The sequence below is a fragment of the Solea solea genome, chromosome 6, assembly GCF_958295425.1.
Source record: "Solea solea chromosome 6, fSolSol10.1, whole genome shotgun sequence".
NCBI classification, from domain to species: domain Eukaryota; kingdom Metazoa; phylum Chordata; class Actinopteri; order Pleuronectiformes; family Soleidae; genus Solea; species Solea solea.
Window position 1 is genome coordinate 9426906 of NC_081139.1, and position 24926 is coordinate 9451831.

At 39.4% G+C, this 24926-nt stretch overlaps 1 protein-coding gene across 4 annotated transcripts; it reads right to left on the minus strand.

Moving 5' to 3' along the window:
- Positions 1 to 995: 995 nt before the first annotated feature.
- arhgef3 (Rho guanine nucleotide exchange factor (GEF) 3) lies at positions 996 to 24454 on the minus strand. 4 transcript variants are annotated; one of them, XM_058632504.1, is made up of 12 exons: positions 24206 to 24454; positions 17663 to 17727; positions 13995 to 14054; positions 7574 to 7681; positions 7070 to 7324; positions 6895 to 6957; positions 6683 to 6779; positions 5494 to 5570; positions 5128 to 5385; positions 4577 to 4747; positions 4163 to 4352; positions 996 to 3720 (listed from the first exon to the last, which is right to left on the minus strand). In XM_058632504.1, the coding sequence occupies exons 1-12, from the start codon at positions 24225 to 24227 to the stop codon at positions 2993 to 2995; spliced, it is 2094 nt and encodes a 697-aa protein (XP_058488487.1). In that variant the 5' UTR covers positions 24228 to 24454; the 3' UTR covers positions 996 to 2992. The 4 variants fall into 4 exon arrangements, with proteins under 4 accessions (XP_058488487.1, XP_058488486.1, XP_058488489.1 ...); XM_058632503.1 differs by having other exon boundaries at positions 13995 to 14057; XM_058632506.1 differs by lacking the exons at positions 17663 to 17727; positions 24206 to 24454 and adding an exon at positions 15947 to 16429.
- Positions 24455 to 24926: the final 472 nt, after the last annotated feature.

The following is a 24926-nucleotide window of genomic DNA, read 5'->3' on the forward strand; positions in this document are numbered from 1 at the left end:
TTGTCTCCATATAGTTGTATTACTGCCACCTGGTGGTGTCAATTACTCCCTACAATGCCTGGCCTGTCATTCTCATTTCAGTTCAGGGGCCACATACAACGCATAATAACATAATAACCTATAAATAAATATTCAAAACTATTATGCCTAAATTTACCATTTACACATATGCCTTATGTACATAACTTACAGATCACAGTGGATCTACAGCACAAACCATTTAGTCACAGGTATCTGTACATATATACATATATACATGTATGTATGTTGTGTGATGTGATGGCCCACCAGAGGGTCCAATCTGGCCAGCAGGATTGGACCCTCTGGTGGGCCGGTTCTGGCCCACGGGCCATATGTTTGACACCCCTGGTTTATAGTTTTAACTCTCCCTCCCGTTTAATACGCACAAATGAAAACATGAAGCTTGTTTATCCAAAACATGACTCCAAACTGCTGAACTCGAAGCCCGCTTTCATTGGTCGTACACAATTGATATTTAAAATCACAGTTTTGCAAATCTTGAACTCAAATTGCATGATTTGTGTGCTGAATTATTTCACTTTGAAACACTTACCTTCATAGTATAACACCCACAGCCTTTGTTACCTTTTTGTATCTGTGCACTGACTTTCTTTGTCGTGTATCTTGTTGTACTTATATTGAAATCAGTGTTTTGCTACATTCCGTGTAAATTACATTGTGTTAATTTGATTGTCTGCAAGATGTGTCCTCTAAATTAATTGCCTATTGAGAAAAAAGGTAAATATTGAAAAAAAGTATGAAAATCTGAAAAAGTTTCTTCAGTAAACCACAGCCAAAAAACAACAAAAAACAGGAAATGCTTAAAAAATGATATTATAATTACGTTAACAGTGGGAGGAGGGCTAGACTAGTCTGGTTAATAGATGTTAATTAATGAATATTGGCCGATGGTTTTACTTTAGCTTGTCTTCACTTAAACACTTCCACTAGTAACCATTCAGTCAGAGACAGCCTCCTTAAAAAACATTTATTGATGTTTTGCATTCTGACAATGAAAACATTAGCTAATACATCAGCTAACTATTGCCTTTTTATTTTTATTTTTTTTACTCAACAGAATAAAAAGAAAGAGACAGTGTGCAAAGGTTTTGTCTAGGGTTGCTCAACTCTTTTCTTTGATGTAACTAAACCCTTGAATTTATCATCATCATCATCACACTGGAAATGTATTAAATGGATTGTCCAGCCACTGTAAGTAATGTTTAACATACACATCTAGAGTATATGTATGTAATAAACATAATAGCTTTGTTCCTACATTCATATAGAAACTGTACATTCTTTACATAATAGTTTACATATACTGTACATATGTAGTACATGCACACTGGGCCTCGCCATCAGGACCTCTTTGATTTTCACAACCAAAGTCCTGCCGTGGATTTTACAGAACATGGAAGAAAAAGCACTGGACACAGACGATTCAAAGAGAAAATCAATGATCACATTTGGAATGCTGCTAGGAGATCAAATCCAAGTTAATACAATCCTTAATGAATAATAACGTAATCCTTCAAATGACATAAAAATAGAGCAGAATTGATAGATACAAGTGTGAGATGATTACTTTTGAACCAACTGAAGTAGCTCTTCTGCATACTAACTAAACCAAATCTCAACAATGGAGATGTAAAGTTAGTGCTGAGCATTTACAAAGCCAACTTTTATAATATATTGATGTGTAGTATTTACATCAGAGTCGTTTTATTCCGCGCACTATTTGGCCATTTGTTGCTAACTTTCCTGGGTCTTTCACTGTGAAAGACTCATTTCTTTTCACTGTTTTTAATTTGAGTCGAGTTTGAGACCTCAATTGTGATTGTGCAACATCATTCTATTTTATTGCCTTTTGCTTTTTATTCTGACATGACTTGTCAGTTAATGTGCACATACTGATCTGCTCGTGTGCACACATGTATACTATGCACAAGATATTATAATCAGCCTGTTAGCGCTAGGGAAGCATTAATCCCATTCGTCAGTCTGATATTGACTTAAATAGTTTGACTGTGTATCATGACAATACAGCGAGTGCAATCATATTGCTATAGGTATTGTTCTGTCCATGTAGACCATGATCATTTTAACCACAAACAAAGAAAGTGATTTTCACTGTCCTTACAAATTAAATTTATTTTGTTTTAATATTGGAATAGTATGATGTTGTCAGCAGTTTGAACAGCTGTGGAATTAATTCAGAGGTGAAAGCCACTGGTCAAAGGCAGATCAACTGCAAAATATTAGAAAGTGAGCGAATGTTAACTATCCAGGAATAAACTCAGGAAGAAGCCAGGAATAAAACTTAAAAATAAAAAATAAATGTTTGCACCCTTGCGTCATCGTAGTGTCACTGATGTGGGACGCAGCGTTATTCAGAGTGAAGATTGTTCAAGGTCAGTGTTGGTATGTGGGATGATCGTTGGCATTGTGGCCACAGCTGCAGTTCACGTGACAGTGACTTCTCTCCTCGTATTCAAAAGGCAGTGAAACCATAGACGTTTTACGAGCATGAAAAAAACTGTCTTTTGATCATAATATGAGCATTTTGGTCCAATGAACATTAAAACCTTGACACTTGAGGAGACAGATGTCAGTGAAAGTTTTCTGTTCTATTTGTGTGAGGGGGAGTCAGAGAGTCGTTATAACACATAACCTGAGCAAATCTGTTGTAATTCGGAGCCTGTGAATGAAGCACCACTGATTCCCAGTTCTTAAAGCGTCCGTGCAGTTGCTACAGCCTCATCACATGTGACAAGATCAGTGTTCCAGAGTTTTGGGTGACAGTTGCTTTGACATTCTAGAACACAGTGTTACCAGCAACAGTTACAATGTTCTTGATTGATTGATTTGAATTGATTGATGTGCTTTCAGACATTTCATCATCAAATCCCACATGTGACAGGCAGCATCGAGAGTCCTTCTGTGTATCCTGGTTCACTTGGTCCTTGTATCAGCACCTGAGGGTTAGCTCCTCGTCTTCCAGTGATTCAGCCTCAATGGTATCTGTGTCAAGCTCCTCCTCTTCCTTATCACCAATCTGCACCCCCTCAATGACATCCTCTTCCTCTTGAGTGGGAGGAGTAGAGGAGAGAAGGGAGGAGGGATCATCAATGTCACTTCTGCTGATCGTCTCTCCTTCTTCTCCTCCTCCTGCATCCATAGTTACTGGCTCTGCCCGTGTCTCATCACAGGAACCCAGCCCTGTCTCCATCTCCCCTGTCTCTGCCTCACTGACCATCAGCCTCAGCTCACTGTCCATCCCTGTTTCTCCATCTAATTCAAACCTTGTCACATCATCTGGAGTCAAATCTGTCTCCATGGCCGCACCACTCATTGTTTTTGGAGTCGGATCTACATCAGCCTCTTTATCTAAGCTCAGCTCTCTAACTCCAGTCAGAGCATCCTTTCCTTCCAAACCAAGCCCGGGCTCCATCTCCCCCCACGTCCCCTTTTCAACATCAATCCCTGGATCACCTTGTAAACTCGGTGTTGTTCTACCAAGTCTTGTCTCCAGACACTGTCCTGTGTGCGATGGCTGGTCTCCAGTCAGTGCTGCGGCTTCCTTGGCTTGTCTGATGCAATTGATCCACTGCTGTTTGTTGAAGGCGTCGCTGGCCTGGAAACAGTGGCTCTGAGGCTGACCTGCAGTACGACATGAAACCCGGAAGAAGTTCTTTGCTGAAAAGAAGAGAGTGATAGCGGGAAACATGAAAGGTTATAATGGTCAGGCTTCATCAGACAACAAGTAAGCAGGTTTTAAATGAGCGTTTTTTAATGTTGAAATCTATTCACATGAATGAGAGTCTATATAAGATACAGCCTGTGAGAATATAAATAGGAAGGATATATCGGTATATCATTTCACAAAAAATATATAAACCTTGTGAAAAGAATGATGATCAATATGTATACACAGAAAATATACACAGATGTCAGTATGAAAATGAAATCCAGTCACCAAAATAATAAACTACCATGCACACTTTGTGGACAAAAATATGTGGACACAATCAAAGTATATTAACACATTCCACTTATGACGCCTGTATTAGGATTTGCTCTGCTAAAATGACAAACTGAAATGCTACTGTGGTTCATTGCATATTTGTGCAGTACTAACTCCGTTCGTTGTTGCTGAAAGCGCCTCTGATGGAGCCGCTCACTCTCATCTCTCCGTCCGATAGATCCTCCAGGTCGAGCTGCCGGATGGGGATTGGCTGGCGGCAGAGCTGGTAGGTGAATGACTGGTCATTGAGTGAAAGTGACCTGGTGATAACCAGGATGTCCTGGAACAGAAAGACATGAAGCTTCTGGAAAGACATGGAAAGACAGAGAAAGAGTTGGAGATGTTAGTGTAATGTTTCTTTGCTTTCTGATAGTTGTAATTGACTTGTAGTTCAATGGTTTCCACACACATGAATGGTATATCTGTAAAAAGCCTCAACAGGACCCAAACCTTTGGATTTAAGAACTTAATAAAGAACAGATTAAACAGGGGGAACAAAGTTGTATAAAAGTGTTGAAATCTACTGACGAGTCCTCTGTTGTTCTTCAGCTCTCCATGGCAGCTGAGGGTCCTGGACCGGTCAATGAGTTCATCTCTCTGTCCTTCCTCTGTGTACAAAAGACGATCCTTGTAGTACTGACACTCTGATTCCCCCGTGTGCTGGTTGATGTCTGCAACCACACTCTGAACCATGAGCACCTGAGAAGCACAGAAGAACAGACTAAATCAAATCCAACCCCCTGTATATGTAGCTACCAAACTACATACATGCACTTGATAAAAACATAAAAGGATGAACTGTGCAGAGCTCATGCTGTTGCACAGGAGCAAATTTGCTCTAATGCAAGAAGAAAACAACACGACATACTTACACTTGTTTTTTTCACAAACAAAAAAAAATGCCATGGTGTCTATGAGAAAATGAATGCGACCTTTAAATCACGTACCTGAAGCAATGTCAATCATCACCAGTTGTTATTCCAGACATTTCAATTCTGACTGGTTTAAGAAAATGTATTTAACTTGTCTGGGTTGGACTAGTCATGTAGGATAAAGGTCTGAACATTTATTTTCCTCACCGCCTCCTCCAGGTGCTGCCGATCTGCGTTGTCGTTGGGCGTGTGTTTCAGGATCTCCCGGAGAAGCAGCGGATATTTCACCAGTCGGCTGCGAGGAATGTCTAGGAAATTCCATAGGTCCAACTTCCTGCTAAAGGGTGACTGGAGACAGCGCTGCAAGAAGTCCTGGACTCGCCGATCCTGCTTCTTCCGGTCCAGCAAGGCCTTGGCCTTTACCTGATTACTGCAGTACGGAGTGTAGGAGGAGAGACAGGGCAGCTGCAGGGACAGAAAGACAGAGGCCATGTTATTGAAGAGTTTACTTTTATGTTAATTGTGCACTTATGCTCGATATGTTTAATAAAGATAAGGAAAGCGCTCATTCACCCAGTCTATCAGGATGTGTCCCACATGTTCTGTGGACCCGTCAGCTTTTCTGGCATCTCTGAGGCAACTGAGCAGATCTGAGGAGATCCAAACAATTGTAAAAAAAAGATGTAAAGGGGTCAGGTAGTTGAAATACCTCTCCTTCTTCACATTCCTCAGGTTAAAGATGAGTAAGTAACTCTTTTACGTTGTTGATGTTGTTGCATTAACATCAGTATTTTATGGTAAAAATTATCTGGGTGCTTATACAGATCCTATTTCTTAAATGTCCACCTGATAATCATAAAGCAGCACAGGTCTGAAAGGGGTTTTTGCAGAGTCAGGATCGAGACCCAGCACGAGAGTCATGGCAATTACATTCTTTTAATGCTTCTAAGAGCATTTTATGTAACTTTTATCATTCCTTTATTGAAAGTCTGTTGACGTTTTCTTTTATTTGTTGGCTTTATGGTCTATCTGTGAACGAGAAGAACTGTCTCAGCAGCATTATCAAAGTCTGTTCCAAGAGTCCAGCTAACTGACTTAAGCTTCATCTAGAAAAAAAAGGTTATCAAGAAAGCTCCTGACCACATCCTCAGTCAGGAATTCTGCTTGATGCACTTGAGGTGGCGTCACCTTGCCCCCCCAGGGGGAGACAAACAGATTTGGAAATATATTCAATGTGCCTGACAGCTTATTGAACACAGTTCACAGAACACAGTGTAAACTTGAGAGTCTTAATGTGTATATTTATTCATTCAATATTTATCTCTTCAATTTTTACTTGCTGCTAGCTCCAATTGCCCATGCCTACCTGTGGTACTGACAGAGTAGTTGCTGTATGTGTTGTTTTTGTTTGTACGTTCTATGTGACTGAGGCTGCAAACTGAATTGCCCTGCGGGGATAAATAAAGTTGTTGAATTGAATTGAATTGAATTACATTCAGGTGACTCTACAGTTGTCATGTATCAACTCTGCAGTCTTACACAAATATACACCATATTGTTATCCTACAACACGCTCTCTGCCAGTAAGGACGAGGAAGACAATGTATTGCCAGACCATAATGTCACAGACAAAGCAGAAACGACAAGGTCCAGAGCAGAACCATATCCAGGGAGATTTTTCACTTGAGTACCTGCCCGTTTGAAACTTTAAGACACGTAGCCATCTTTATTAGAGCTCTTCCATCAATATGCTTCAACAGACCTTCATGCAGGGGTATCAGTGAGTCCAGAGTGCCAAAGATCTGGTTCAGTTCCTCCTCCGTCATGATTGATAGCTTCAGCATTGGGTCATGGTAGGCCTGCAGTACACAAGCATTCATACTCACATGGACATACTCAAAAAAATACAGGTCATTTATAAATGTAGATGAAAGTAAATGCTTGAAGAATAAGAAACACAAAAGCTTTGTTTACCTTCTTAGCCAACTTGAGATCCTCCACTAAGTCTTGCTCGCCCTGAGCCAACTCAAATATGGCCTGCAGGAAGAGATCGAGCAATTTTAGGTTAAAAGTCAACTGCGGATTGTTTTAGACTGTGAATTAGATTTGAGTGTGCTGGGTTGATGACGCAACAGCGATTGATTCTCACCTCTTGTCGTTTTATCTCTTTGGGGCTCAGAGATTGCATCGCTCCCATACGGACATCAAATGTCTCGCTCCAAAGTTTGCTGTCCCGGCGCTTGGCAGCTGTGGCTGTGGAGTTCCTTGTTGCAGCCGTGGAAGAGGAGTTGGAGACAGTCGCTGAGATAGTGCGCGTCTTCATCGTAGTTGAGGAGGAAGCAGGAGGAGGAGGAGGAGGAGCAGCTCTCTCTGTCTGACTTACATTACGAAAACTAATGGAGCGCTGCGCAAAGGAAGAAAAAAAAAAATATGTTTATTACATTTAATAAGAGAAAAACCTGCTTGTTTCAACATCTGGAATTCTGATATTTGACTTGCAATTATAGTGAACCATTGATGGTCAATCCCAAGTCATCTCCTGTCTCTCTTCTCTATTTTTCCTGACTCTCTCGACCATCCACGTCACACCAAAGTAAGAGTCTCTGAGTCTCAGTGACAATTTTAACAACAAGTTTAACAACCACTGATTTACCTGCAGCGTCTGACCAATCCTCTTCAGCGGCGTGGTCTTGACGGGTGGCAGCAGGTTGGCCAGAGATGCCACCCTAGATACAGGCTTACTGCGCTTGGTGCTGGGCTCCTGCAGGAGAACAGAGTTTGATCACATATTATACTATAAAACAAAACTTACGTCCACACATACACAAAGAGAGAGAGAGAGAGAGAACTGAAGTCCAGACAGTAGGCTACATCCTGTGTGTTACACACACAGCCACACCAACATACTGCATGTCCTGGATAGAGACTAAAACAAACTCTGTGTGTGTGTGTATAGTATGTCTTCAGCACTCAGTCAGCTGACCATTAAACTTTGTACTCTGTCAAGAACCATCCACCCATCCTTCTTCTACTGTTTTATCCTCCACATGAGGGTCTCGGGGGGAACTGGTGCCAATCTCAGCTGACATAGGACAGGACGAAAGGTGGTGTATACCCTGGACAGGTCGCCAGTCCATCACAGGACCACATACAGGGACAAACAGCCATCCACTCTCACATTCACACCTACAGTCAATTTAGAATTTCCAGTTTACCTAATCCCCAATGTTTTTGGACTGTGGAAGGAAACCATAGAACCCGAAGAAAACCCACACACACATGGGGAGAACAAGCAAACTCCATGCAGATTTTTATTTGTGTCCTTGATTTCTCTAAGGGAGGAGCTAATGTAAATGAGTTCAGTGTTTTCCCTATCTTATCAGATGACACTGTTGTATGTGCTGACAATATCATTTGTTTTAAAATGCACTGATGTGTATATTTGCTCTACACTTGGGAAGTTTCCATTGGACATGTTGTAATGGGTTTTCAGTTGATTCAATATGACAACGATCAATTCAGTTGGTCTAGTTACCTCATTACAGCAGAATGCCTCACACGGTCTCATATATTTACGATTAAACTCATGAAACTCATGGTAAACTATGAAAATGAGAAATAAAAAAAACCACGAGTACCGAGTATGTGACTCACAGTGAACCTCTTTTACAGTCTGACACCTGTGAGTCAAAAATGACTATTAACAACACATCCACAAGATGGAAGTGTTGTTGACTTGTCACTTATTTGAAAGATTAATATATATTAGTTTTAATTACTGTTTTTTGGGCAGAAACACCAGCAAACATTCTGTGGTTCCAGTATTGCAAATGTTAATATTTGCTGGTTTCACCATGTCCTATATTACTAAACTAACTGATCATGAAGAGATAAAGGGTTTGAAGCTTGATCAATTACCCATATTTAACACGATGGGAGAAAATAACTCTCACAGTCATTTTCAAATACGTTATTGTGGTAAAACTTATTTCACAATTATAACATTATTATAGGTAATACTGTAATTATTTAAAAAAAAAAAAAATCTGTATTTTTAGATTTAGATCAGATTTACAGTTATATTAAATAAAATCTCTATCTTTACATTAAATTAACAAACTGTATCCATGAGTCATTAATGTGAATAGAATTAAAACAAAGCATTGAGAGTGTGTGTGACACGAGTTAAGAGAAGATACAACAACATGACAATAAAGACTGCATTGATAAACATACACATTTTAGTGAGTGAGGCACATTAACCCAGTTCAATAAGGATGTGTTTCCATAAAGGGGATTTCCTCTCTCTTACCTCCAGCAGTTTTCTCATGCTGCTGCTTTTCCCTTTGCTGAACTCTACAGAGCGTCCAGACTTTAACAGCTGTACCAGCAGGAAGAGGGGTTTCTGGCCCTCCACCATACTGCTCACACCAAATCCCAGCACAGGATCTGGACCATTCCCAGTATCAAGGGAGCGTCCAAAAAGATATATGTTTAAACCTGTCAAATGTTCACGCAGGTTTGAGTCTGGTATTGATACAAGCACTCAGTAAACACCAGAGCATCCACAGAAGGAGTCAAAATACATCTGATCCTGAAAAGACAAGGATCTTTGTGTCCAACACTTCTCTGTTGCCAGCAAAACTTAAAGAAAGGTCTGATAGAGCATCCGCTGAGTCTTCAGTATCCAAAAAGCTCATGAAAGCAGCTGAGATCCCAGCAAGTACCAGACCGTGCAAAATCTGGTCTGGTCGCCGTTTGATACCAGAGTTTAAGTCAGATTAACAGATCATCAGTACTGGCTACATGTCTGGATCAGCTTCTCAGCCTCTGCTGTGGTAATGTACCAAACACGCCTGATGTTAACAAAGGACCAAACGAAGCAAAAGATCTGGATCCAGCACAGGAGCAGCACCGCTTTCAGACAGATCTTCGGCTCAGTTCTGGTGGCCGCAGACCTCAGATGAAAGAGTCCAGTAAGGATTTGCCGCTAACAGGGTTAAAAAAAAAAAACCTGCAGTTCAGACCATGAGAAGCTCTGGATCTTGTTCTTCTGCATTATTTGTTCTTTTAAGTTCTGTTAAAGCTTTCTGGCTCTCAGTGAAGGTCATTTCCCTTCTGACTCTCTCACTCTCTCTCTCTGACTCACTCACTCATTCACTCACTCACTCACTCACTCACTTTACTTCCTCTCCCTCACCTCACCTCCCTTTTCATCACTTTTTTTTTTATCAGTTGTGGAAACGCTTTAGCATGTTTATATTTATACATATTTAACGTTTTTTCTGTGGAACTGGAATGTGTGATGAGAAAGCCTGGGGGGGTTGTTAGTGGTGAGGTGGTTTCCACAGACCACACTGTCAACAGTTTACATAGGAATCATCTCTAAAATAGAAAGTGGTCGTAATAAAAAGTGAAGACATTGTCCTCTGTGGGTGGGGACTGTACACGGTCACAATAGCATCTTCTTAAATTGTTGAAATTGTTAAATATCTTACAATAAGGTAGATTCATCTCAATGGAACAATGCAAAGTCCCAAAAGATAGTAAGTCACCACAGCCCATCGGTCTACACCCAAATACATTGCCAGTCTTTCTTTTTTGAGATTGGTTCAAAAAACACTGACATTAAGACATCTTTGCTGGACACATATTTACAGTGAAATCAGTATGTTTTCACTATTAGGCTTACATTTAATTGATTCCAATGCTTGACTGAAAATTGTCGTGCAAATCTTTTAAATGTAAACATATGTGTGTTACATTCAAACCATACATAACAACATAACTAATTAATTTCAGTTGTGTTTGGGAGATCAATATAATTCAATGTCACATAACAAAAGGACACAACGTACTGTACTGTATATCATGACCATGGCTGCTAGTGGAGCTGATACTGGAGCCTGCTGCTCATTTCATGATCAATCAATGATGATTAAAAAGAGATGGGGGGAGCTCTGTCCTGGTTTTAAATGTACACTTGTGTTGCACATGGTTTAGGGGTTATATACTGTACATGTTTGCAAAGAGACACTGTGGGGACTCAGCGAATGACTCAGGACAAAGACTTGACAACGTCAATTTTGTTTGCTGATTGAGGTTAAGTTAAATAAACACAGTTAAATAAAGCCCCAGAGTTGGTACATTGTCCAACCAAATTACAAAGTTATTCCATTTATGATCATGTAAGACAGCAAATCCTCACATGATTGAGAAATAATAACATTTTATTCTCAGCAAATTATCCGATTAATTGCACACCACTGAACTCATTGGCAACTAGAATGATAATGAATCATCCCTCTTGTTGTAGCTGCTCAACATTCACTCTATTATTTTATATTAATTCATTATAAAGTGAATATTATGGGGTTTTTTGTTTGGTGGTTGGTGACATACCGACCAAAAAAAGATGTGTTTTACTTTTTCTGTACAAATTCTAAAACAAATTGAATGACCTAGAAAAATAAGTAATAGATAGTGAAAACTAAAAGAAAAGTGCCATTTTTAGATGCACTTTCTTCGGTTTCCTTTGAAAAGATCTGAGTCACTGACCTTGAACATAACATGGAACACACCTCACTGGTATACTTGCCAATAGCTGCTCGTCTGACTCACATTACATTGTCTGTAAATGAGACAGTCGGTCATGGATGCCCAGAACTACCAGCCCAAGAACAGATTCCTGCTAAACCTGCCTGATTTCATCCTGACTGTAATAGTAACACGTTACAGTACAGCTCAGGATCGCAATGTTCTGTGTAAAACCGCGTAAAACTTTTACACGGTGAATATTGAACTGAACCTTGACTGATAGGATGGGCTCTAAACGGGAAGATGGTCGCTTTACTGTAGAAGACAGAGTTTACAAGGGATGTTATGGAACACTTACACACAATAACACAATAAAATGATCTTCCCACACAGTTTAGTAACCAGTGCACTGTCATTTCACAGGACCAAAATCAATAACTGTTATTCAATCACCCTGAGGGATTCACCAGATTTTAATTAACTAGTGAAAATGTCAATAAGCACTCTGGTGCCAAACAGAAAGCTCCTCAGTGAATATGCTGCATCTCTAAATGACACCAAGACTCATTTAACCATCTAGATTCATTATTCAAATTATTAGTAATAGTTTCAAACAGATTATAGTCAAAAATGCCACATATTGTTTCAAAATGAGGGATTATTTTGAGTTTTGCACAGAGAAATAAAGACAATTTAAGAATAATAATGATGATATAATAACATTTTAACATTGACATACATGTGATTTGGCAAGTCTATGAATAGTAAAGCATCAGAAACATGTACCTCAAAACTGTACTTAAAGTTCACAAAATTATGGACCTATAAAATTATTAAAAAATAAAGATTATGATATAAAATATGAACCCTGTGACCCTTAAATCAGATTAAGTGCTCTCCAGTTCCTGTATTTTCAATAAGAGCACAATGTGACTCTATGTGACTCAATGAGTAAGAGTAAAGAAACAATAGGGTGTAATTCATGCCTGGCTCTTTATCTACCAGCGCTGGTTTGTAACAACATAAAACTGATGGCTTGGTTGGGTCTGTTTGTCACACTGAAGTGTATTGAACAGGGTGTACATCCTGTGCAAGACTGAGCAGAGAGGGAAACGCCCGGGAAGGAACGGTCTGCTGGCAGATGGCTAAAAATACAGACGCGTTCGGGAGAGGAGGTCTGACATGACCGAAAGCCTCCAAAACATTAATGTTTGAAGGACAACCTACTGTGACAGAGACACACTGGGCTTTTCTTTACGAAGATTCAGAAGGTTTCCTTTTCTCAATCTTCTTATTATTACTATTATCCCTCCATATAGGGCCACACGGTTGGTGTAGTGGTTACCACTCTTGCCTTTGCAGCAAGAAGACCCAGTTTGCATGTTCTCCCCGTGTGTGTGTGGGATTTCTCCCCCCGCGACACTCGTGATGAGGATAAATTCTAATTTCTAAAGTGATTATTGTTATGGCTGCATGAGTCACATTTTTCTACCTGTTCCTCCAAATTTTTCATTGTGTTTGATTTCATGTATTTTATGTGTCTCATAAAGAGTGGTGTATATTCTAATGATGGGGAATAACAATCATATACAACATGTCTCTAAACATTATCACCCAGACTAGGGTTAATGGTCCCTGAAACTGCAGTGCATGAATTTTAAATACAAACAAACGTCTGTTACAGTCAAGTGATTGTAAAGCTAGTTCAAACGATGCTGATGAAGCCTATCAGCTCCACACGACTTTATCTGTGTTTCCTGGCAACATTACCTGTGCAGCACACTGGAAGTGATTCATTTTATATCAAGACAGACGGAGGCAACAGCAACATTGTACAAGTAAAGCAAAATGCTTCAAACAGGTCAGAGTAAGACTGAAAACACAAAGAGGAGCCCATGGAAAGCCCATGGAAAGTTCCAGAAGTTCAATAAAAATCCCAGAATGTTCAGCAGTTTGATGAGATAAATGCATGTTGCCCCCACCCGCCCCTGCACTACTAGAGTATATACATAAACACTCCCTCAGGCAGGTTTGATAGTTTTGCTTGACAGAGACAGTTTTTATATGGACACAGCAAAAAAAAATGTTGGCTGAGGCTGAATAATAACATCAACAACAACAAAAAAAACCCGAAAGTTAAGCTTTAACAGTTGTGGTTGCAAAGTCAAATGTTAAAAAAAGACACTCCAATTTAAAGGGGAATGATAACATTTTTATGGATATTTGGCGACCCATAATGGACAACTTGCCTAAGGATCGAAGCTGGGTCATCTTGAAGGGAAAGGCCACATTGGATTGAATGGTTTGAGTAATAAAATATTATGACAGAGACTATAAACATCACACTGCATTAATTTTCTCTCTAAAGCTCAAATTTTGTGACAGCTATTTTCCATGTTTAACTTTATACAGCAAACGCTGTATAGCTCTTTTTCAGTAATATCATTACACTTGAGCACAGACTGTGACCACAGTGTGCAGCCTTATATGGATACAATTCAACAGTCACCACAGAGAAGTTATGGAGCTGAACTTACATTGATGTCCAGACTGCAGAGGCTAAGGGAGTCTGCATCTCTGCTCGCCTGCTTCCTCTTCTTCTGCAACAAACAGAACACAGTAACAGGTGTAACAGCACATATTAAACCAGTGAAAGCACTCAGAGAACACAACTCCCTGCCAGAGCTGCTCAGTTTCCCACAGTGTCAATACACTGCCTTATCCTGCAACGATAACAATGTTTTTGTTTGTTTGTTTCACTTCTGAAACCCTGTCCAGATCACTACCAACATCTGATCATTTCTTGTTTGGGCCATAACTCACATCCAAACACATCCTTTATATGTTGAGTTATGCTGTTCAAAACACCAAAACCATTTTCAGTTACATGTTAAATGAATAAAAGTAATTTTCTAGTAAAAATGAACCCACTGACAATTAAAGATAGACTCTAGAGGAAGTCTTTTGCATGAGAAACCTCACCCCATTTTTTAGGACCAGGCAAATTTAGTGGAAAGACAAAACCATAGCAGAAGAGAAACTCCACGTGTGCAGCAGTGTGAGAATAAGGAAAACATTCCTTGTACGTTGCCATGACGATAAAACAATAGAAAGAAATCACAAACAAACACCTGATGAGGCAGAGGAGAGGAGGGGAGAGGAGAGGAGAGGGAAGAAGTGTATGAAGAAAAATATTTGAAGAGAAGAGAAAAAAACCAAAAAGGGATGTGACCAGGACACAAGGAGAAAAGGTGGAGTAGAAGACAAGTTCTGCAAAAGATCAGAAGACAAGAAAGGAGCCACAGAAGGGTGAGGAGAGGGGAGACAAGAGTACAGAAGAGGAGAGAGTGATTGAAGATGGAGTGCAACATGAAGGGAGGATAAAAGGAGAGAGTGAAGGAGAGAAAGGGGAAAAGGGAAGATAAGAGGAGGTTTAAAGAGATGGGGATGAGAAGATAAGAGGACAGAGGAGAGGAGAGGAGGAGAGAAGAAAAGAGGAGAGGAAGAAGAGGATGTTGAGATCAGTGTAACAGAGTATAACAATAGCAGGAAGTCTGCCGTTTGCTCAGTATTGTGTTGAGACGTTGTTGTTGTTGTTGTCCGGACATTATATAACCTGGCAGACTGTGCCTTTAACCCCTTATTGCTACAGAAAAAAAGCGGGTGGTGGAGGAAGAGGAGGAGTCTGCTCCTCGTGTCCATATATGGTCTACACAAATTACACAGTTCAACCTTTACTTTTGAACATCTTAGGAATCACTGCTGAAATCCTCTTTGACAATCATTCCCAGAGATTAGCCTGGAATTCACAGATTCACAGCATTCATTCCAGCCTTTTACATATAATGTGTATATATTTAAAATAACAAAAGATGAATGAAGTTGTGATTTATTTACCAAACATATATCTCTGGAAAGTTGGTAAGTTATCCAAAATAATAGTAGGTGTCAAGAAACATGATATTACACACAAATTTGCTCTTGTGACTTAATCTTTAAAACGTCCGTCTCCATGTAAGAAGTGTTTTAAATGAGTCCTGCACTCGTTTTTGTTTGTTTGTTCTGTTTGCAATGCATAACAACTAAAGCAAATGTTGCAGTGTGACGGAGCAGAGTCTACAAGGTTCAAAACATCCCAGGGAACAGATTACTGCTTCCTTTCAGTCTGCACATTATACACATTATACACATGATTCAGTGTCTTTGAAAACAGACATCAACATGAAATAAAGTGTAACCCAACAGCAAACTAAATTGTGTACTGACAAAAAAGACAGGACATGTCTATGCTGCACTGCATACATCTTAATAATTACAGTCTATCTTATTTATATTTTCTATATTTTCTACTTAAATATGTTAAGAACTCCACACACACACACTACTGGGAAGCGGCCGCTTAGTTCACTTACGCATTGGATCGACTCTGTCAACATTTAAACCTTTAGGATCCTGATTGTGATCATTATCACTGATGGTTCACACTCACCCGATAGTAAACAAAGAGACAGCAGCCCATCATCAGGACCAGATCTGCTTCTCAAACACAGTTCAAGTGTTAATGAACTCTCTCTCTCTCTCTCTCTCTCTGCAAACACCTGCTGCTCCTCGGCCTCCAGGTCACCCTGTTTTTACCCCACAGTCACATTGGCTCTCCTCTGGTTTCTCCTCCCCACATGAAAGTCAACCGCTCCAAACCACTTCTCCTTTTCCCTGCTCCTCTTATTGCCTGATGACTCTCTCTCCTCCTTTGAATCACCTCCTTCACAGTCACATTGTGGGTTCTCGTATGTCTCCTCTCCACCTTGTTTGGTTCCCTTTACTCCTCCACTGCTAATCCAGGAGAGGCTTCTTCTAATCCTCTGTCAGACTTTTAAAAGTTTTTAAACGTTATCTTTTCTCTTCTTCCGTCTGCTGCGCTCTACCTTTGTCCTGCTCCTCCAACTCATCAGGTCACAGTCTAAGTGGATCAACAGACCCTTAGGAACAGGAACCTTTCACAATGTGTCTGTGTGTGTGTGTGTGGGTCCACTCAGTTCCCACTGGACAAACAGGAAGTGACGGCCATTGGGGGGGAAACAGGCGTCTATAATTAGGAGCTACAGGAGACATTGAGACACCAGCGGTGGAGACGTTGACACAAAAACATCATAAACTCTGGTTTATAAGTGCTGTTTTGTCTTCTTTCATCGTCTCCACTCTTGGACGAATAACGCTTTTAACTTTATTACAAAGATCTAACAATTAGCACTGACGGTCAGTGAATACACAGCTTTGGTTCGCTAACTTAATCGACACATGTATAGAATACACTGTGAAGAAGTGTTCTGTCCTGGTCATGACTCTCCAGACGCTGATTCCCTTAGATTTTGGTTTGTGCTGTTGGTGTTTTCTGTTGTTTTATTAGCGGTGGTTTATGTTGTTCTGTCTTTTTTTTCTCTGTACTTTAGTTCCTCGTATATCTTGTCTTGTTTACTTCCAGTTTGGATATTTTTGAAAAAATCGTGGTGAAGCTTTTCACACTCTCTGCTCACAGTGTAAATGTATACACAGGGAAAACGACATCTTTGGCTTCTAATGTCACCGTGTGTTCCCTCTGTGTTAATTGTGTGGCATCATAACGTTTGCTTTCATGAGGCCAAGGTTCAGCTAGTGTTATCATTGCTGAGGGGAAAATGTAGGTTTTCAGAGACCCAACCCACAGTCTGTAAGTGTATGAAAGGCCAAAATGCACATACCTGCTTACATGTGTACGACAAGCTAAACTATTTATATAGGGAAATAAACTACAGAGGAAAAATGGAACGACATAAAGACTAAAAAATACAATACAAATCAAAGTGAATTTACTATACCACTATACTATATATAATGTTTACTATATATAATGTTTATCAAATTAGGGCTGCGACAATTAACGGAATATTATTCAGCTACACAACTAACACTAAAACCATGTATTTTGATGATCAATTTCTAGGTTGTTTTACCATGTTATTGACCTAACAAAAGATGATGAAGAACAACAATCCACAGTTTAATCCACAGAGTAAGAATGTTCCTGTATTCTTTGTGTTCCTACTTGTAAGACCCAGTGTTGTTGTTGTTTCTTGGGTTGGTTAAGGGTTAAGTTAACAATTAGGGCTGTGGTGAAGATAGAGTGAATAATATGAATCTGTATTTTACATGGAAGCTTTGTTCTTACCCCTCGGAGGGACCAGCCGTCAGGAGGGAAGAGAGAAGGAGGAAGTTTCACTCTGTGTCTTCGACCTGCCAGAAGGACGTATAGAAGAGAGGAAGAATTTAGTTTCACTGATCAGACATTAGTTTTTAACTAAAATAAACAGCAATCTTGTTACAAACCAGATCAAGATTAGATAAATAACTATTTAGGTTTCAAGGCATCATTTTACAGCACTTATAAACGGGACCAGCAGCCACTGAATATTTCACCACATGGACACGGAAAAGATCTAAACTGATGCTTGAATCCAAGAGAAGGAGACCAGATTGACAGATGTCCTGAGACATGAAGGCATCACAAACCTCATCAGCGGGGAACAAAAACACCAGTTTGGACCATAGACGGTTTAGAGCTTGTTTTAGGTTCACACTCCCCCATGTGGTTTCTATCAGTCAGTACATGTTTATAGACCTAAAGTGAGGTGCAGGGATTCATAACAAGAAATAAAACATTAAATAATTAAGTCTAAAATATAGAGTAAAATACAATAAGATAAAATATAATGCGTCTGCACAGTAAGTAAACATATTCCTGTTTGCATAGATATAACCAGCATAATGCTAATCTTGAGTGTATCATGTGATACACTTACTAATAAACTACCAGTGTTGAGTCATTTTGTAACTCCTGACCACCGTGTGAAGGAAATAGATCCAGAAACAAGTGAAGGAGACACATTAGCGCAAACATTTCACAGGCTTTAATAAAAAAATGAACAATAAACTACATAATTATAATTTCACAGGCTTTAAATTTATTGCAAAACCTTTAAAGTAACAGTTTTATGAGGTTCTGACGGCTTAGGTCTACCATGACTTAAGAATATGTTTGCCTCTTTATCTCACTGTTAGACAGACCTTTCCAACAGGAAACTGAAGTTTGTAAACTCACACTACCCACACCAAAGTCCACAGAGAACACAAGAGCTGCTGGTCTACTGCTGCCTCCTGTGGTCAGTTTGTGTCACTAAAGTAAATCTGAACAAAGAATTTAAACACAAGAGTAACAAAATAAGACTTCCGAACTTACTGATGGAGGCAGCAGTGTGTCTCCGTGAGCTTTTATGTGTTCAGATTTTAGAACTTTAGAACTCGTACTGTAATTGTGCGTACTAATGGCAAATTAAGTTCTTTAATTTAAAACAACCAGAGCTGCACTATCTCTTACACTTTGATTTGGGTGATACAAATTTCATGAAATCTGCATTTGTGTTACTGTCGGGGAAGAAGAGTTCTGACTGCTCTGGTAATCACACTGTTTGGTCAAAGGCTTCATTCACTGCGTTCTAAGATAAGACGACTATAATCAACACAAACTGATGGAACCGTGTAAGTAATGGAATCATGATATATGTGTGTGTGTCTTTAAGTGTATAATGACTCATTCATTCCTGGGAGTAGCAGTGATTTTTCCACACAAATCATCCCACCCTGGACACACACACACGTTCTGAATAACCTAACGATAAAAACATTTAGCCTTTAAATCTTAACCAGTTCCTCAGAAATGAGATTCTGTCCCATTAGGACCAGGTTTTGGTCTCGATGGGACAACTGGTACTGAAAAGGTCACGTTTTATGCCAGGAAAGGTCCTGAAGAAGTAACAGATACAAGTACACACACACACACACACACACACACACACACAGTTTTTTCTGCAGCCTCTTGCTTTTCTCTCTAAGATCTTGGTCTTTCTCTTTCTTTGTTCTGTTAAATTTACCAATCCCCCCATCTGTTACTCATCACTCTCTCTGCCTGTGTTTCAGTAAACCTTCAGAGTTCAGATGTAAACAGGTGGCTCTGTGTACTTTGAGCAGTTCCTGTGAAGAGCTTGACTTGTGGCTTCATCCTCGGTGTCTCTGTGTCTATAAACAGCCCGATCAGTCTCCGCAGCACTGCTGTCATTGTGCTGGAGCACAGTAGTTGACTGTGTTTTGACTCAGTCACACAAACACTGTCCCGCAGCTCTAAATACTCACATGGTGACATTTCTCTATAAACTAGAGGGGTTTTCCCGTGAATTGGCCGGTTCATGTTTTAACAACCTGACACTAAAGTGTTTTTACAGGTAATGTTTACCATTTGGGATTTTGTCTGATTTGTTTGTAATGTGTGCAGTGGTGTTGACTTCTACAGTGAGACAATCCATCCACTCATCCGTCATCCTGCTGTAAAACGTCAGTATCACTGCATATTGATTCATCTGCCACTGAAAGTCATCCTATTATTTACTTATTTGCAAAAGTCTACATTTGTCAGCTGTTTTCAGAAACAACTGGGCCTTTTTAAAAATGCCAGACTGGTCTCACACAAATGCTGACTTTTCATTTGGCGGCTGGTATGAAATAATTTCCTGCGGAGGAAAAAATAGATATGATGAGATGTGATGTGATGTTCAGGAAACGGCAAAGGAAAGGCTGTTAAAGGACGAGCTGAAACTAAAATGAGCTTCTTTCAGAGACCAAGTGTCCTGGATCGGCTCCAGCACAATCAACTTACTACATTTTTCTAAAATCACACAATAAAAGCATTCAGTGCCAAAATGACAGGCCGAGTAATTGATATTAGTTGATAATTACATTTAAAGTTTTTAATTTAGCCCCAAAAACCACTTTTGTCTCAATTGCTTAAATGTGATATCCACTGCTCTTCCCTGTTATCAAAGCTATGTATCATGCTCAGGTTTTCTTAACAGTGATTTTATGTTTTTACCTCCGAGCACTCGTCTCACTGGACAAAAACCTGAATATTGTTTTTGAAATAAAAACATATGGTCTTTACTTTCTTAAAATAGATAGCAATATATTGCCATTGCTTACAGTATTCTGATACATTGCAATATATGCCGCATTGCCACACCTACACTAGGTCTCTCACTTCTATCTCTACCTCACCTCCATCTTGTCCTTTCTCCCCCCCCCTTTCACCCCAACCGGTCGAGGCAGCTGCACAGATTCTGTCAGAGATTACTTCTTCTTCTCTCCACTGATAAACTAGTGCTTGCTCATTTTGTATAATGTTGTTGTACAGAGCCTTGAGATAATGTATGTTATTTCAGTACTATACAAATAAAATGGAATTGAGTTGAATATGAATCACATCACGCAGAGTTGAACTAGTTATTGATTTTGTGTATTTTTGTTTGTTTTTTTCACAATAACATCTATGTCTGTTTGTCATGGTTCATGTTTTTTTCCCCCTCCGTTTCCTACGTGACGTGGAGTTGAAATGAGGTTCTGGTTAAACAGCTTGTGAACAGTATACGTTATCATCTTGTGTTATCTTGTGTTATATAAGTGTGCAGAACTCAAAGTACAGAACCAAACTGCAACTCTCAGGTCTGTCGCCGACATTTGACTGGATTAAGACTGTTAAACACTGGACACACACACACACACACGTACGTACAACCAGCTGGTGTAACCGGCAGAGCAGCATACTAACACAATGATTATAGAGGCAGAACAACTGAATGAACATCGCCTGAATCACATTTACATTGTCCTTGAGCAGCAGCAGCTGCAGAACCACATTCCTCCAACAATCTACACCGACAGCTTCCACTCACCACTCATTCCCTCATCTGCTATTGTGACTGATATTATTCACATGTAAAGGCACACAGTTTTAGTCTTTATTTAACCCAAACCACTAACCATAACACTTTTTGATGTTACAGGGTCTCTGGTCAGGGGTCTTTGTCTGTTCTTAGCTTTGAGCAGAGGTGGAAAGTAATGAATTACATTTACTCACGTTACTGTAATTGAGCTGGGTTTTTTTGTACTTTTTAAAGTAATTTTTAAAATGTGTAGGACAGGGGAATGATGAGGACAAGTGAAAGTTAAGGACAGGTGAATGATGAGGACAGGTGAATGATGAGGATAGGTGAATGATGAGGACAGGTGAATGGGCACTAATTAAGGTCCCTGAGTGAGTGAGAAAGTTCAACCATTTTGACTGATATTACATATTTTATTTTGTCTGCACTTTAATTTGTAAAGCTTTGCCTTTAATAAAAAGATAATCAATGTCAGATTTGTGTCCCCATGTCCTTCTTGCATGACACAAGAAATAACCCCAACCTTGTTATAAAAGTAACTTTTACAAAGCTACTTTGGTTTTTACATTACATTGACCAGTACTTTTACTTGTACTTAAGTAAAATGTTATCAAAATAGTGGTACTTTTACTTGAGTAGAATATTTCAGTACTCTTTCCACCTCTGGCTTTGAGTTGATGTTTTTTGTATTCACTGATAGATCCTTTTCTCAGAGAAAATCGTTTTGATCATGTTCATCATAGTTGGAAGTGTCCCAGTCTGAACATCTCCTTGTTTATCTGTCAATAGGCGTACAGTGCTGGGGGACTTCCCATGATGCAGTGAGCTTCTATCCCTCGCCATCTGTGAGGCCTGGTAGCTTTTAGAGATGAGCTGATACGACATGCAGTACTAATATATGTCCATTACTGGTATTAGAAAAACAAACAAATGTAAAATTAGATATGATTGATAAACCCTTCAAGTCATAAATGCGTCACTAAGGCGAGGCTGAAAATACAAAGTTAGCACTGCTGCCACCATCATGTGACCAGAGTGAGTGAGTGAGTGGTTCACATGTGCCAGATAAAAATAAGTATATCAATAGAACCAAGTGTAAATTAATTCATTCATCCATCTTCTACCACTTTATCATCCACATGAGGGTCATGGGAGGCGCTGGTGCCAATCCCAGCTGACATAGGGGATTGCAAACTGCATGCGGAGAGGCCCTTTGTATGGTATCAAGCGTTACCCAAATGCATCCAAAATCCAATAGGTGACGTCTCTGAATTTCCAGTTGCAAATACTGTCATAACAGTTGTCAAATTGTCAATCTAAAGGTCTCGGAACAGACGTTTATACACAGTCTATGGCCATCACATACTAACCTCCAATACTAAAGGTGTCCTCCCAGAAGAAGAGTCGAGGGTTATTTTGGAGGCAACAGTGAGTCTGACACGGTTACAAACTTTGTTGAATCTGGCTGAGATCTGTGTTCTCATTGGAAATAGTGTGAATATTGGTGTAAATTCCATTTGTGTGTTTAGTCACAGTAGGGGGGGTTACCTGTTTTGATTAGTGTGTGTCTTTGCTTTCTGTTTCATTTGAGAGGCCTGTCAGTTTCTGGTTGGTGGGAAGTTGGAATTTTTGTTTGTTGCTTTGTCCTGGATTCACCCTCAAGTCTTTTGTGAACATACATTCTCACAAGCACTGTCACCTTTCACTGTAAATTATAATAAATTCTTCACACTCTCTCCATGCGTGTGTATTTTCGGGGCACAACACTAGTGCCACGTGTCAGACTCGCCTACCATCCACCATTGAATCAACGTGTCAATTGTGTATGTATGAGAGCAGCATTAATGCATCAGCCCTAGTGTGTAATTAGCAGATAAGTAATTTAAGTGATGTAAAACACATGTGTCAGACTAATATCAGTGTCGGTAGATACTTAATGTTGTGATATCGGTATCAGTATTGGACACAAAACAGGTCATCCCGAGTAGATTTGTAGAAAAGAATTCAGTTTTAATGATGTCTTTGTTACGTGGAGCAAAGGAACCAGAAAATGTTCACATTTGAGCTTGTTTTAATTCTTTAAAAAACGAGTCACTGACAAAATAGTTGACGATTCATTTAGTTTCAGCCCTACTCACGTCATTATTAGTCCTAGTGAGTCTACAGAGATGTTGATCCAGCTCTGTGACTAACTCCACTGACACAAAGGTAGAGAAAAAAAAACACCCCTCTCCATTCTGTGGTCATCATAGCATTAAAACAGAACAGTGAGGTGGAATTAAGACGCAACATTCCTGTCAAGTACAGGCTGAGTTTAAACAACACTTTTATAAAGAAAAAATATGAGAAAATTAGACAAAAAAACAAGGCCCCGTGCCTAAAATACATCAGTGGCTTTTTATTTTAAAGCCACTGATGTGCTGGTGTCAGGTCGTGTTCAGTGAATGGAAGTCAACACAATGTCCTAACAAGGACAGCTGGACAAACGTGTGTTTGTGTGTGTATTTGCAGAGACGAGTCACTCTCAGGCAAACTTGTGACTCACAGTGAGATGTAATAAAAAACGCTCTTCTGTCTCCTATCTTTCCTTTTCAAAGAAAAGGAAAAATAAAATATCACTTGTCTGACTTTGTTTTCAGTCTGTATATCTACCTCAGTGGAAATATCAACTGAAGAGAACTGTTTGGATTTTTAATGTGAAGCTGTTTTTTTGGGTCAATATAGTTAAAATAACTGAATATGGATTACAGTTGATTAAGTTCAATATATTTTTGTCTTCATTTTACGTTTGAGAAAATAAAGAAGTCATGGACTGTGAATCTCAGGGTGTCCAGCCGTTTTGTCCACAAACAGTCACTTTTCAGTCAATTTCTACACACTTTTTTCCCACATTCTTTGGTAAAAAAAAAAAAAAAAAAAACCTTGATAAAGGTGCAGCTTCTTACCTTGAACCCTGCTGACATCCATCACCTGTCTGCATCGGACTGAACTGATCCCAGCAAAGACTAACGGTCGAAAAAGAAGAGAGAGAAAAAGGAAAATTGCAGAGATTCTGGCTCTTTCTGCTCCAGCGACGAAACAAAAAACACTTCCTTCTGTGTAATAAGTAAAAGTCCAAAGATTGCAGTTCTTCTCAGTCCGGAGAAGCAGCTGAAGAACAACAAGAGAGACTGTGATTCATCAAACTGTCACGTTACGGTTAGAAACTCAAAGACACACCTCGTCTTCGACGGGACCTTCAAAATAAGAGTTGTGGCACAACATCGTGCATATTCAGACTAAACTTACACTAGTTACTGCAGTACTTCCGTAAGTGTGGACAACTGCTGAGCATTGGAGGTACTGCAGGCAGCTCGACCACTGTATTTATTTAATTTACCAAACTTTACTTAAGCACACCGTCATTGGTCTCATTTAAAATTCTATATATATTTATTTTTATTATTCACCAAGAAACACTGACTTTCAAAATGCAACACACTGATCACCAATTACTCTCTATTCTATTTCTATTATCTATTAGTATAAAAAAAAGGTTGGTTAATTTTCTTTGTAGTGTTACATACTTACATACATACTTGTACAACTGAGCCTCAGTTTCTAGAAATGTGTTGAAAGGTTTGGGGGTAAAATCTGTAAATAAATATATATAATAAACAATAAACA